The following is a 14,353-nucleotide window of genomic DNA, read 5'->3' on the forward strand; positions in this document are numbered from 1 at the left end:
CCAAAAACCTCTCATGTTCAGCTGGGTTTTTTTTGTAAAAAGATAACAATGTTAGCCTTTTCTGCAGCTATGGGGCATATATGGTATCACTCTTGGCTGGAAGCAGTGCTTAAACAATGGAAAAAACACAAACTTTGTCCAAAAACCTCTCATGTTTAGCTGTTTTCCACTTTTTCTTTGGTCATTTTAGCCTTTTTGGCCAGGGTGAAGGGAGTATCTGCCATCAAACAAGAAGACAGCCGCATGTAACTACAACGATGTTTGCTAGTTCACCTTACATGCATTAATTTAATAACATGGTTAGCCTACTCAACGTAAATTACACACGAACAACATTAAGCTATTCACGCAGAGAAGAACGGCTGCTGCTGCCATCATCATCCGTCATCATTTCTCCTACACGGCAGGGCTAGGGGCCAGGACTCTCCTCTTCGGGTTTTTGGGGGATGTTGCTAACTCCGGGTCCGATAACAGGCAACCCACCCGCAGTAGATTTGCTAGGTGTGAGGTCTCGCAGCAAGCTATCAAATACGGCGCATTTCTCGGCTTTAAAAAAAAAAAAAACGCTATGGTTTCATCGGATTTGAGGTGTTACCTCCTTTGCACAGTATCACCTTAAAGCACTTGTTGCAGGCTGCTGAGTTTGCATCTTTTGCTGTGAAGTACAGCCAGACTTTTGACCGCTTCGCCTTGGGCGTTTTTAATCTGTAGCTCTGCTCTAAAAGAACGTACGTACCTGGGCCCGCCTACTATCCTCGGAAACGTAAAATGATTGGCTAGAATCTAAAGTGTATCACAGCTCAGGAAAAAAAAAAAAAAAGCACCGAAATGTGCACTGCTTTTCGGTCTGGTTACTACCGTTTATGACAGAACCGGATACCGGTACCCATCCCTAGTCCTTACTCCTCAGCACATGGTGACCAGGTCAGCATCCACTTCCTTACTTCACCTCTTATCTGCATGTTGGATATTAATGGCAGTCGCTGAGCTCACTGAGTGCTCTAAGTGATTCTTTCCCCCGTGTGTTTACTTTGGGTAAACTGTCAGTTTATATGAAAGTGGTTGAATGGAGAGGAGCTCAAAGAGGCCTGCCGGCCCCCATCCCCCATCGGGGTGTGACACACAAGTGGATTTTTATGTGCTCCGTAAATATTTGAAATGGTGCCTTAGACTGCCCTTAGGACTGTTGTAACACGCTGCAGCTGCGAGAAAGCATTAATATTTTAAAAAAAGGGAGCGAACGGGCGAGTTCAAAAGTTTGTGGGGATGGAATCAGAAACTGAACAGTGACTCGACACTAGTCAGGTGTTTTTAGCACGTCGAGGTTTTCTGAGTGACACTGTGTCCTTGTAAATGGTTTCACAATAGCGCGGTCTTAATATTACAGTCGTCATGTCATGACACAACAGTAAGCAGATCCGGCAGGATCGCTAAACCTGCTGATTAAATGACACACAGGCCAAAGCAGTTATGTCGAGTATCTGTAAACAGAAAAACATGTTACGACAGAGCAACAGTTTGTCGGTGAAGTGCTCACATCAAACGGCGGGAGATGAAGAAGGATGAGTAAGGTGAGTAAGTGCTCCAAATCCTGCTGTTTTGAAAATGTCGCGGTAATACAGCCAGGGTTTGTCTGCTGAAGTTCAGCATCCACGGAGAACAAAGGAGAGACGTTTCAGAAATGCTTTTCTTTCGCTCGGCTGCAAAGGCGTCCAATCAGATGAAGCGTAGCCACATTGAAAACTCTGATTTTATTTTAGCTGAATGTAAATAATGTCTCGGCACACATGCCTTCCCTGAAAGGGAGTGAGAAAGGACATGAAAAAAAGAAGAGGGGGTGACCACATATGAGAAAATCCACGGGAGAAAAGTATGCCTTTATCTTTTAATAAACGGTAAAGCCAGGAGGCAACATGAAATTACAGCATAATAGCAGTGGAGAGTCTTCTGAAGACTTAATTGCCTTAATTATAGCAGTGCGGAGAGAGAGAGAGAGAGCGAGAGAGGGAGCAGGAAAGGAAAGCATGAGCAGAAGGAGGAAGAAGGAAATAAAAACAAGGGAAGCAGAGGAGAAGAAAGAGGTAGCAGTGAGTTAGAAGAGCTGGAGCGTGAGACAGATGTTGCAGGTGTATCCAGGTGTAGTTCGGTGAGCCTGTGGTTTTCTGTTATACATGCATTTATAAACACACACGGATGGCTCTGTGTGTGACACAGAGTTAATATGCCAACCCTCGGTCCGTGTGAATGATGGAGCGAGTTCTACACTGAGAGGAGACTCTTTCCAGACGAGTGAAAATTTCGTTCCCTCAGATCTTACAAGCTGGCAGGTTTACTTAGGGATGCTAAACATAGCTTTCATTTTCCTCTGCGTCTAGACTTGAGTCCTCAGTGCTTTCTGCTGCGGTTTCTGTTCACTCGGGGATGATTGTACCCTAATTCTAATGTCTCCGAGCCAGCGGGAAGTTTGTTTAGCCAGCATTATCGTGAAGTACCTGTAAACCCACCCACCCCCAACCACCATTTTGGCAGGCAGTTCGGGTTGAGAGTTCAGCTGACTTTTGAGCATGGATGACTGATCAAGAGAGAGAGGGAGAGATCACGTCTCAGCTTTGAGAAAAATATTAACTTTTTGCAGGATTTCACAGTGAGACCGTTTTCGGTTTGCCTTGTTTTTGACCACCTCTGTTTGCCTCGCAGGGATTTTGTCCTCATATGTTTACTTTTTGATTCATGGATAAAGATCAAATCTTGCAAACTACCGTTTGTTGAGTAAAAAAGTAGAAAAGATGGAGAATCGCGGTAATCGAATATTATCTGAACACTTTATAGTGTTTCAAGTTCTTGATCATTGAATCTCCACTGGTGAAAGAAGTTTAAATATACTTCACTTCAAAGGTGTCAAAAGTAAAAGTACTTCTGCAGTAAAATGATCTTCTGAGTGTTTATTGTATTTTTTTTATTATAGATGACATCGTTATTCACTCATTATCACAAACTGGGGTGCTTGGGAGTAACTTAAATAACAGTTTGTTGTATTTTATGAAATTACACTACACTACAGAAATAGTTCCATAATTACATCACTACATATGTCGACAATGTACCAGTACATGGTGGTAAATATACCACCAAAATTCCCATCTCCTTGTTTCTTGAAGAATTCATCTTTAATGTTATATTAGTTTTTATAAAACCCAAATATTGTAAACTGTTACTTTTCAGGCAACTTTCTGTCTTATTGCAACATCCATCGCTGAAATAGCCGACAGCATCGGTCAGTCTTGATCTCGTCTTTAAGTCCGAAAGCTTCCTTCCCGATAAGCTTAACCCATATGGAAAAGATATATATAAATCTTATAAAGTTTGTATCTGTCTTGTGTGAAACTTGTATGAAAAGCATACAAGAGTAAAAACAGATATAAGATCCCTTGAAAAATTATATAATGAAACTTGTATGTTTTGGATACTTACTAAAACAATATATGAAAGTAATGAGAAAGTGGCCACTTTCATGAGTAAATCATGTAAGCCTTATATGATATACTCATGAAAGTGGCCACTTTCATGAGTTAAGTCATATAAGTTTTTACTATTTCTTTTCCATATGGGAATGACCAGACCTCTTTGAAATCCCCGTTGAATCTCAACGAAAGCCCACTTTTCTAGTGTGCAATTCATCTCTTTTTTTTGAAAGGTTTACCACAGACGACTTGGTGCTGTCTCAGATTTCTTGCACAATGTCTCGTTAAACCCAGTTTGACTCACTGAAATAAACCGTATTTTAGTTCTGAGCAAATTTTTAACCGTATTAATCCATCTTTTGGTGTCCGAAGATTTTTTTTACGGTGCTTTTTAAGCAAGCCGGTTTGCCTGTGGGTGCATTTTTGTTGTCGTCAGGCAAGTCCCTGCACTGCAGCGCGGGCCTGCCCGAGTGGAGATTCTTCAGGAGGGAGATCTCTTTCTTCTCAAAGCGTCTTACCAAGAGCTATTAATTATTAACCGGGAGAGCTAACATCAAAGGAGCAGACTTGTGCTGAATTAAATGGGGGGCTGGAGCCTGGCAGCGTGGAGCTGAGAGAAAACTGGGTGAGAGGGAAAAGCCGATTCCACACCGCTCGCTTTTGAACTTTCCAAGTACAGAAGTTAAAGAAAAAAGGAGAAAGAAAAGAGCAATGCTAGTTTATGTAAAGGAAGCAGAACGAAAGAGAAAGTTGGAAGCGCTTGTATTTATTGTGTGTTGCTGTTGTTTTTCATGGGGCTTTCCTTCACTGCTGGGAATGATTGATTCAGTTTGTTCAGTTAATTAGTCTTTAATGAGCTATGAAAGCCAGATTCATAAACATCTTGTCTATGGATTAAGCCAAGGGGAAATCTAATTAAGACAGCTTGAAATTCAGAGACATGATATGTTTACATTTTCCTGAAGCTGATGTTCACTCAGAGTCAAGCCCCCCTGTATCAGAGGACTTTTCTTCCTTTTGTTTTTCTTCCCCTGTGCTGTAAAATAAGCCCGTGTACTGAAAATCTAACTATTCTATACAGTTTCATTATTTGCTGTGAATGCAAGTAGTAGCAGTGGACTGTGTGAAGGAATTAAAGGTTGCCAGTTAAGTTGGAAAAAGTTTATTTCAAACTTGCTTTAACTTCACCTGCTCGTTCTTGGACAGCTATGTTAATCATTACCACCTTCCTACAGACTCCGGAAACACACAGGAAACTTAAGAGTGTCGCACAAGCATCCTGTAGAAAAGCTAATCTAGGGTAAAGTCACAAAAATGATATTGAATAATGGATTATTTTGAATTTAAAAGCCTTTTCTTCACTCCTCATTTTTAACACACGGGACCTTTAGTGGCCCGTTTTTACAATTCTCTGCCATCCTATAGACTCACTCATGACAAGTAATTGATAAATTAGTCATCAATTATTGTCAGTTGAAGCCTTTGTGACATGATGCGACATATAGCTACCAATTAGACAAATATAACTTGAATAGCGCACCGAGGGCTTTACAAGCCTTTGGTTTGAGGAGCGCTGAGGGCCTTTTTGAGCCCCACGGTGGTCTTTCTACTGACCTACATGGCTGCCCTTTTGACAAATGATGTTGAAAGTTGCTCAACATCCCATTGTTGAATGTTGTTACCTCAGAAATCAACACGATATGTTGGGAAAAGAGCAATTGCGCCTCCCCCGCACATACCACCGCTCCCTGTCCCCCACTCCGTGTCCGTCCTCCGTGCCTGCAGAGTGGAGCGGTGACACTCTGCAGCCAGTCGGCAGCGGAGTCACAGCACTGTACATTGTCACTTTGATCTTCACCCCCCCCCCGTCCCTGTTCCCTCCAGTTATGAAGAACGCTGGCAAGAGCCCAAGGGCACTTGATAATACCAGGATATGATCCAGCCGCGCTCTTTTAGATCATGTAGTGTAGACATCAAAACGCTGTCTAAATAGGGCACCGTGAATCAGGCGGGGTGAGAACGGGTTGTAGGGGAAGGCAGGAGTTAAGATAAAGGAACTATTTTTTTTATTTTTTTTCCCTGACGAGGGGAAGCCAATTTGGATTCTGCAAGGAGATACTCGGGGTTCTGCAGATCCAAGCATTTCCTTTATCTTTTGCCTTTAGCAGAACTCTTCAAAAGGCCTCTGTGCTATGACTTTCCCCCCTCTCGGATGAAAGGAGCTCCCAGTTTTAACAGCTGGAAATCCACGATAACTTTATTTAACTTTTCTAAACCTGCACAGCAGAGTTGCATCACACGGAGCCGTGCATGCGTTCGTTCCTTATGGAAGTGTTTAAGTCTCTGTCGTATTATTAACTTAATATGGCGCAGATATACGTGGAATGACATCATGGCGGCCTGTGGAGAACGCCACATGTGCGTCCGAGCAAATGTTGTCCCCGGCTTGTTTACGTCTCATCTGTTCGGTTTAATTCTTCCTTCTCGTTTTCTCACTTCAGATAATGTGTGTGAAGGTTACACTCGGGCAGAGAACTCCCTCTAGTGGCCTTGAGTAAAATGTGAAATCCAACTTTGGGAGTTGAGTGTCTTTATCGGTATGATTATGCATTCCCCGGCTTTCCCCCCCCCCCAATATATCTAATGATTACTTTGTTCTGTGTTGGCAGGCAAAGAGAGCGGTGCAGCGGGGAGCCACAGCCGTCATCTTTGATGTATCTGAGAATCCGGATGCCATCGACCAGGTTTGTACACACAGAGAATTACTCCGGCATTCACGCTCTCAACAGCACTGAAACAGTCTAATCTGTCTCGGTCTCTCCGTGAAAGACTCTCCGCTTTTCATTTCTGAATGAAGCTTAGCAGCTTGCCCTGCCCTTCTGGCTGGCAGCGTATGAGTGTGTGTGTGTGTGTGTGTGTGTGTGTGTGTGTGTACAAACAATGATCTTTCTATCTTTAGTTCTGTTCAAAAGCACGCGGATCAGCCTCGCTCATTCAGCCATTCCGGGCCTTTCAACTCTCCCAACTTGTGTTTGGAGGAGTGCACCTCACTCTGTGAGGACTGAAAATTGATATCCAGGTTCAGCTTTCACTAGACCATGACCAAACTCTGTTGAGCTCACAATTGCACAGGTAGCATACTTTACCTCACCCCCTGAGAGCGTTCTTTGAGCGCAAGTTTAGGGGAGCACAGGCTAAAGAAAGCACATCTCTCGTCACACAAATCGAGACAGTATTCCCGACTCCCGTGTCTCTGCCGTTAAGAGGTATAATACTCGAGTTGCTCCTCTTGAACGCCTTTGTCGCAAGAATTCTCCTGTGGTATTCATCCCTGCCACACCAGGCCTGGACTTGCAGGGGTTTTTTTTTTTTCCCTCTCTCCTCGCCTCTTCTTCTCTGCTGCCGGATCATAAAGCGCGTAGCTGAGAGATAAAAGGGATTGCGCGCCGACCACATGAAAGGCAGCGCTAGGCGGCTGTGTTAAATTCCCCCGAGAGGCTTTTCCAGTCAGAGCAGCCCGATCAGCAGAGACAGGAGTCACAAGGCCGAGGGGCAGGGAGGAGGAGCTTAAAGAGAATTAAGGTCCTGGGGCCAAAATTAGGAGGAGCTTTATAAACTTAATGTACTTGACCTCCCTTTTCCTCTGTTTAGACTGTAATGTAGGGCCAAGTGCCACTTGGAGTTTTGTTTTGGGAAAAGTTAAGATTATGGTTAACTTTGTGCTTGTGCACTGTATTTGTATTTTTAGCTATAGTTTTTATTGGGGCTTTACTTGTTAAAGGGGAAACTCGAGTTGCAGTGGAATGGTTTCTCCGAGTAAGAGCAGCTCACCAGAATCAAGCGGGAGATCAAAAGTTTCAGCATCTATACTTTTAAACCAGAACATACAGTAATTCACTGGGGAACATGACGACAGCAGAAGAAATAGCAATGTGAATATATCTTCGGTATTTCCCTTGGGCTTTTCAAATTACAGATTCCAACCAGCAGACGAGCGGGAAGAACAGAGAGGGCGAGGAGGAGTAAAGGAGTATGCCAACTGACTCAAAAGCCAGAACATACTATTCACTGACTATTTCCTCCTACTCCCTCTGGCAAACTTGGCCGCAGTTTCCATGTCTCGGGCCTATAGGTCATTTTTCCCAGCTGGGAAAAGTTTCAAACCTTTTACATTCACAAAGGTCGCCGGTTTCTCTTCGCCTCATATCCTCTTTGTCTCACACTACATATGTTAATTGGTGTAGGACAATCCACCAGAGAGTGGTTTAAAGTGGTTGGAGTTGAATAAAAAAAGAACAATCAGTCCTGGGCATAATTAAAAAGGCCTCATTTTTGCATATTTGACACAAGGTTTTATATCCACAGACCAAACCTCAGCTCAAGCAACCCTTTCCATTAACTGTTTTTATATATATAAAAACAGCTTGAAATTAAAACTATAATGGAGCTAAAAAAAAAACAAAGGTTCAACCTGTCCGTACCTCCATATTGCAGTGGTCTGTTTTGATTCCAGACAGACACACACATCTCCCCTGGGGTTTGCGACAGGAAGGGGATCTGGCTTAAGACTTTGCCTGAATCGAAACATGCGGAGCGACCCGCTGTGGCGTCCCCTGGAGACGAGGGATCCGCTATTTCCACTAATTAAGGAGGAAGGGCAGTTCTGACTGTGAAAGCACAAACTTATCGGTTAACTTGCGATTGACTAATACCGCAGATAATCCTCCATTATGAAACAGAATAACCGAGATTTATAAAAATAGACTGAAAACTAGTGACCGAGCGCATAAGCTCAACAGTAAAGTGTTTACAGGGTCAGTACAGAAAGAGGTTCACCCACACTTCTTTAGGACCAGAGCTCTGATTGGAACCATAGCTGTCGCCACGAACAAGACTGGAAAGCTACGTCCATGTTTTATGGGAAAAAAAAGAAAGATGTTTTTTTGTTTTTTTTTTTGGATCATCTAAAAATAACCTAGATATAAGAAAGCCTTAAACAGTAACGTTCAGCTAATGTGAGTTTCTCTCATTGTCTTCACACGAGGTCGGACATTGAAGTTGTCATTGTGTGTGACATAGTGCTTTGGTGCCACCATCTCAGTTGATATGTTATTGGAAATAAACTATCTTAGTTACTTTACCCCTTCCTTTAACCAGCTTTGTTCTGATTGGCTGCACGTTGCAAGAAGAAGGTGGCTGGGGCGTCTGCGCTCATACAGGGCCACAAAAAAACCTGTAAATGTGGAGTTATACATAGACAGACCGCATTATTTAAAACCTTGGCCGTGCATAACAGGTCCCTTTTTGAACACGACAGCGTTCATGTCAAAATTACAAAACCGGTCTAATTTAGTTAGAAAATTAGACCGACACGTGTGTCTCATGTGTTGTCTTTCTCTGTCTCTTCAGCTCAACCAGGTTGCTGAGGATCCCTTGAAGCGGCCGGTGGTTTACGTGAAGGGCAACGACGCCGTCAAACTGATGAACATCGTCAACAAGCAGAAAGTGGCCCGTGCTCGGATACAACACAGACCGCCGAGGGTAAGTGCTTACTCACAAAAAACACCCTCAAAATCGCTGAGTGTAGATGGAGTGCATGTGTGTGGGACAAATCTCGGGCGCATGCGAGGAACTTGGGGATGAGGTGAACATGTTTGTGAGGCCCACGCGGTGAAACAGCGCAGAGAAGCTTTGGATGTGAAGACAAACGAAAATTCCAGCTGTGAAATCTGACCCCTTTTCCTTTCTTCTCTGCTCTTCGCTGCCCCGAGGCCAAAGACTTTTTCGCAGCGCTTTGAGAGATTAATATCGGCCGTTCAAAGAGCTGTTTGTTTGCTCGGAATATTTGATAAGAGACCTGCACACTTTGAGGTCAAATAACTTGACATAATGAAACCTCAAGAGAAAGGATTGGTGATGAGAGAGACTTTTCAGGGAGCAGTGTAGTAAAAATAACAACGTATTATTGTTGCTACTGACTCGTTGTTTAAGCTCTAGTCTGCAGAATGGTCTCAACTGTGTAGTTGTAGCTCGAACCTGTGCAAATTCTCACACAGTGAGAAGACAGTGATGCACGTGGCAAAGTGAACTGGCCAGCATGTATAATCATCCACGTATCTGTTCTTTAACAAGCCACTGAATTATGCATGAAGGTCGCATTTTAGATTATTTGCATTGAGCGGCGAATGAGTCACAGCTTTGCATGTTCTGGTCTGCTGAGCGAGTAACAAAAACTATAATCAAATATGTCGAAATGCCAGTAAATGGAATTTTCTTTCTTTTAAATGCAAGTCTTTATACGATGAAATAACCCTTTTAATGAGACACATGTGTTTCTGTTGCTTTCCTTTTTTCCACAGCAGCCCACAGAGTATTTTGACATGGGCATCTTTCTGGCCTTCTTCGTGGTGGTGTCGTTGGTTTGCCTCATTTTGCTCATCAAGATCAAACTGAAGCAGAGGAGAAGCCAGGTTAGTGAGGAGCTCAAATAACTTGAGAAACTGTTTCATAATATTGCCAGTCTGAGTGTGTCACAACCAAACGTATGCCCGCGTCGTGCTGAAAACACACCCAGATATACGACGCCGTGCCTTGTTTTTCCAGTCAGCGCGACTTTAGTGGGAGTCGGAGGCGTTGCGTCAGGCGACAGTAGCTCTGCCGCTGATTGATTCCCCTTCTGTGCCGACAAAAAGCTCTCGGTGGAGGCTTACGTCGGGTGCATGAATCAGGATTAGCATTCGGTTAATGCTGATGCGAGGCTGGCTGGAGGAGCCAAGCGTGCAGAGATGTCATGACGGCGCATAAAACCTGTAGCGGCATTCGTCGAGACAGGTGTAATCCTGGCAGCAGACATTCGTGTCTGCGTTCGCAGCCTGTGCACACGTTCCTCCTTTTTATGTGCGTGTGCATGTGCGGCTTAGCAAGGGGGTGTGTGTCGCAGCAGCAGATGACGTGGTCGTGACTTCGTTCGGTGGTTAATTAAGAGAACTCGCCTCACACCGAGGGCGGATTTATCGCACGTAACAACCATTTCCTTCTCAAAATGTGAAGAATTAATGAACCGCTTGTGGTGTAAATATCGCTTAAACAGTAACTGTAAATCCATTACGTTACTTTTTTGGTTTTAATGAAGGATTCCTCAAGGGATCGTCCTCGCGCGACTCGAGTTAATTAACAGACGGAAAATCCGGAACTTTTAAAGTCCTCGTGTTTTCTGTTTGTTAACCCTGTGATGGGAATTCCTTTCATCCCAAATTCATTGCTCTCTTGCTAATCAGGGTGTGGGTTGTGACCTGGGATAATACCCTGTGGAGACGTGATTTAGTTAAGCCGGAGCATAAATAACCGTGTCTTGTAAACAAGTGATGCACCATCAGTTTAGGCGCTCAGTACTATAAATCACAATGTCTGCTACACACGAGTCATTTAGTTTAATCCTAGTAGGCAGTTCCGTACGTGCTGACTTATCAGTCAACATTTCCTAATAAGTAACAATTTTAAGGCGACGCAAAGCAAATTAAAAGATGAAACGAGGACAGGGAATTAAAACCAGAAAGATGCTCATGCATCAGTGAAATATTGCAAAATGATGCACTGTGTCAGAGGGAGAAGTGTTAAATCATGATGTCAGCCCCCCAAAAACGCACACTTGCCAACAGTAATGTGTAGACACGTTAATGGAATTTCTTTTGAAATCGCTCATCTCAGCTTTTATGTCAACTTTGCGTCGAAAGGTCGTGCAAAAGTCAGATGTTGGCCTCAAATGTGCCGCTGCCCCCTCTGACACTGTGCCACACCCTCCTCCTCTCCACAGAGCTCGATGAACAGAATGGCCATCCAGGCTCTGGAAAAGATGGAGACGAGAAAGTTCAAGGCCAAAGGCAAGGGACAGCGCGAGAGCAGCTGCGGAGCCTCTGATTCGCTGAGCAGCAGCTCCACCTCTGACTGTGCCATTTGTCTGGAGAAGTACATCGATGGTGAGGTAAGAAGAGTTTTTTACCTGGGGTAGCCTGAAATCTGGAAGGAATGAAGGAGATATTTCACTTCTCTGAAGCTTCACATAGGTTTTTTTTTTTGGGCCGCCTTCGTGACAGACCATATTATCAATCAATCAAACTTTCTTTGCGTGTAGCACTGTTTAGGCAGTTTAATAATAATAATAATAATGGATTGGATTTATATAGCGCTTTTCAAGGCACCTAAAGAGCTTTACAATGCTACTATTCATTCACTCTCACATTCACACACTGGTGGAGGCAGCTACAGTTGTAGCCACAGCTGCCCTGGGGCAGACTGACAGAAGCGAGGCTGCCCATATCGCGCCATCGGCCCCTCTGGCCATCACCAGCAGGCGGTAGGGTAAAGTGTCTTGCCCAAGGACACAAGGACCAGGACAGAAAGCCCGGGGATCGAACCGGCGACCTTCCGGTTACAGATCCGCTTCCCAACCCCCAGTGCCACGGTCGCCCCAATGTCTTTTAAAACAGAGAAATTGATAATAAAACTGAGCAAAATGTTATAAATCTGCACAAATAAAAAGATGACCATGGATGAAAGGGAAGAAAATAAGGCAAAGCTGGATTAGGAAAGACTATGTGCTGAATGTTGTCTGCTTGTAACAAAGCAAAGCACTTTTATTTGATAACTGCCGACACGTTTTGTTTCTTTAAATCAGATTTTTTAAAATGAGAATATTTCAAACTATTAAAGCAAAATGCATAATAACGCAGTCCAGACTAACAGTTCGAGTGACACTTTGCAAAACACCGAAAAGTTCAACACAAACGCAGGACTAATGTAAAACATCTGCATTGAGATGGATGCTTTTAAACGCTTCAAGGTTCACGCAGGCATAAGTGAACCATATGGGAGTCAGAATGCTTAACTCTGGCCGTGCTAAAGCGGTCATCCACCCGCCTCGTTTGTTTTCTTTTCATTGCATATTCTGTTGACATGAAACATAATGCAGTTTTTATGGACAATGGAATGGAAGTCCCCCTGATGTGTTTGGGGACCGCAGTCCTGCGATCTTTAGTGACGCGCTTTCCGCTACCTTTTTAGATGTTTAGCTCAGTCTTTCAGAGCACCTGGAGAGATAAGGGTACCCAGAGTGCACTGGATTGTGATTAGGCTTCCTGTTTTCGCATTGTGGCCTTCTTTAATCCTTCAAGGAGTCATTGTCAAATTATGTATCCTAATCTTTGTAGATTTACAGTAAGAGCATTGCTCATCCTTGTCCAACGACGACGGGGGGGACAAACCCCAGTGCCCAGAGGGGACGTAGTGGTGTGTGTGTGTGCGCGCGCGCGTGTTTGTGGTTATGTGCGTCTTCGGTAAGGAGGAGAAGAAAACAGAACAAAGCGTGGCGCCAGGATTGCACAGAGGAAGTGGCGATATAAAAGACTGAATGGCATCAAAGCTGTTTTTGAGCAGTGAACCAAGCAACAAAAGCTTTGGTGGAAAAGAGCCTAAAGATGAGTCATATTAAGCCACACAGTAAAGTATTTGTGGCAGTGAAAGAGTTGTCGCTGGAAAACCAGTGCTCCTGGTTTAATACTTTGGAATTCTTTGACTGGAAAATTATCATATTTAATGGTGTATGAGTAAACGCCTGCTTTGTTTGAAAACGTGGCTTCGTTGAGCATTAAAGTTGCATTTTACTGTGGTGTGAGTCTAGTCAAGTATTGTGTTTGTCCCATGATGTCAAGTTAGTGTTAAAAAGCCAATTAGACTCACGATCAACCGATAACTGCTCAGTGTAGCTTTGCTGCCACCTTCTGGACACCAGGCTTCTCTTAAGTTCACATTAATTCACACTTTCTTAAACTTTTCTGCATATATAATACAACTGCAACTATGAAATAATACATATAAAATATGTTTTTAAAGGAGACCTGTTGGATACATGGGAAGTTTCAAATAATGTTATCAGAGTATGTGCAAGTTGTCTCTAGGCTCTGTATGATGTCAGAGAGGATGGGTTTATCGCTAATATGGTTGCTATAAATACAACGCCCCCACCCACCTGCCGTTCAAATCTTTTGTTTGCAAGCAGCAGCCAATTAGATGATAGCTGTATTAAAGGAATCAGGGGAACGCTGGCTTAAAGGGTGGGTAAATGGAAATAAATGGCTTGTTTCCTGCAGCACAGCAGAGTATAAGATAAAATGAGGAAATCCTTTTATACTGCAGCCACTCTTTTAGTAACCAAGGATGGACATATGGAGCTTGAAACCCCTGATTCTGCTCATCAGGATGTTTCCTGCGTGTTTTCTGTCGGAGAAACGTTTCGTCACTGTTCCATGTGACTTTCTTTCTTTGTGGAGACCGAAAACATTTCTCCCTTGGAAAGTACGAACATGAGCATGCATCAAGTTATTAGGACTCCTTTAATGCAATATCCATATGAATGACTTATTGGTAAGAAATTAATTGGCTTGGCTTAACTGGGTTTAAGAAAAAAACCCAAAAACTAAATGACTTGTTTGGGTGTTTGATTTTTTTAATTTTATTTATTTATTTTTTACATTAATCATTAAATTTTTTTAACCAGTGACATAAAGCAGATATATTGAATGTGTTTTAAAATATTTCTAGAATGAATTATTTATCGGACAGTAATATGAGATTTAAAAAGATTATATCAGTGTAATTAAAAATAAGAGCATGCATTTCATTGCTGTATTTGCTGCTGTTTGTGCTTTGACAGTGCATGAAGATTAACTGTTGAATTTTTTATCTTCTCCTGCAGGAGCTGCGGGTTATCCCTTGTGCCCACAGATTTCATAAGAAATGTGTCGACCCCTGGCTGCTCCAACATCACACCTGTCCCCACTGCAGACACAACATCATTGGTGAGTTGATGTTCAGCCTCTGGCTATGCTGAGGGTCCC

The 14,353-nt window shown here is 43.2% G+C and overlaps 1 protein-coding gene across 2 annotated transcripts in view; it reads left to right on the forward strand.

Annotated features, from left to right (window-relative positions):
- The window catches only part of znrf3 (zinc and ring finger 3), a 67,905-nt gene that overhangs the window by 49,945 nt on the left and 3,607 nt on the right, over positions 1-14,353 (forward strand). The window contains exons 3-7 of one of the 2 annotated variants that reach the window (XM_006803879.2): positions 6,131-6,205; positions 8,871-9,002; positions 9,821-9,931; positions 11,275-11,442; positions 14,212-14,314. In XM_006803879.2, coding sequence (XP_006803942.2) covers positions 6,131-6,205; positions 8,871-9,002; positions 9,821-9,931; positions 11,275-11,442; positions 14,212-14,314 — 589 coding nt within the window. The remainder of the gene's footprint in view (positions 1-6,130; positions 6,206-8,870; positions 9,003-9,820; positions 9,932-11,274; positions 11,443-14,211; positions 14,315-14,353) is intronic. The other variant, XM_006803880.2, reaches the window with a different exon arrangement.

Source organism: Neolamprologus brichardi, chromosome 12 (assembly GCF_056152115.1).
Source record: "Neolamprologus brichardi isolate AB-2024 chromosome 12, ASM5615211v1, whole genome shotgun sequence".
Lineage (NCBI taxonomy): Eukaryota > Metazoa > Chordata > Actinopteri > Cichliformes > Cichlidae > Neolamprologus > Neolamprologus brichardi.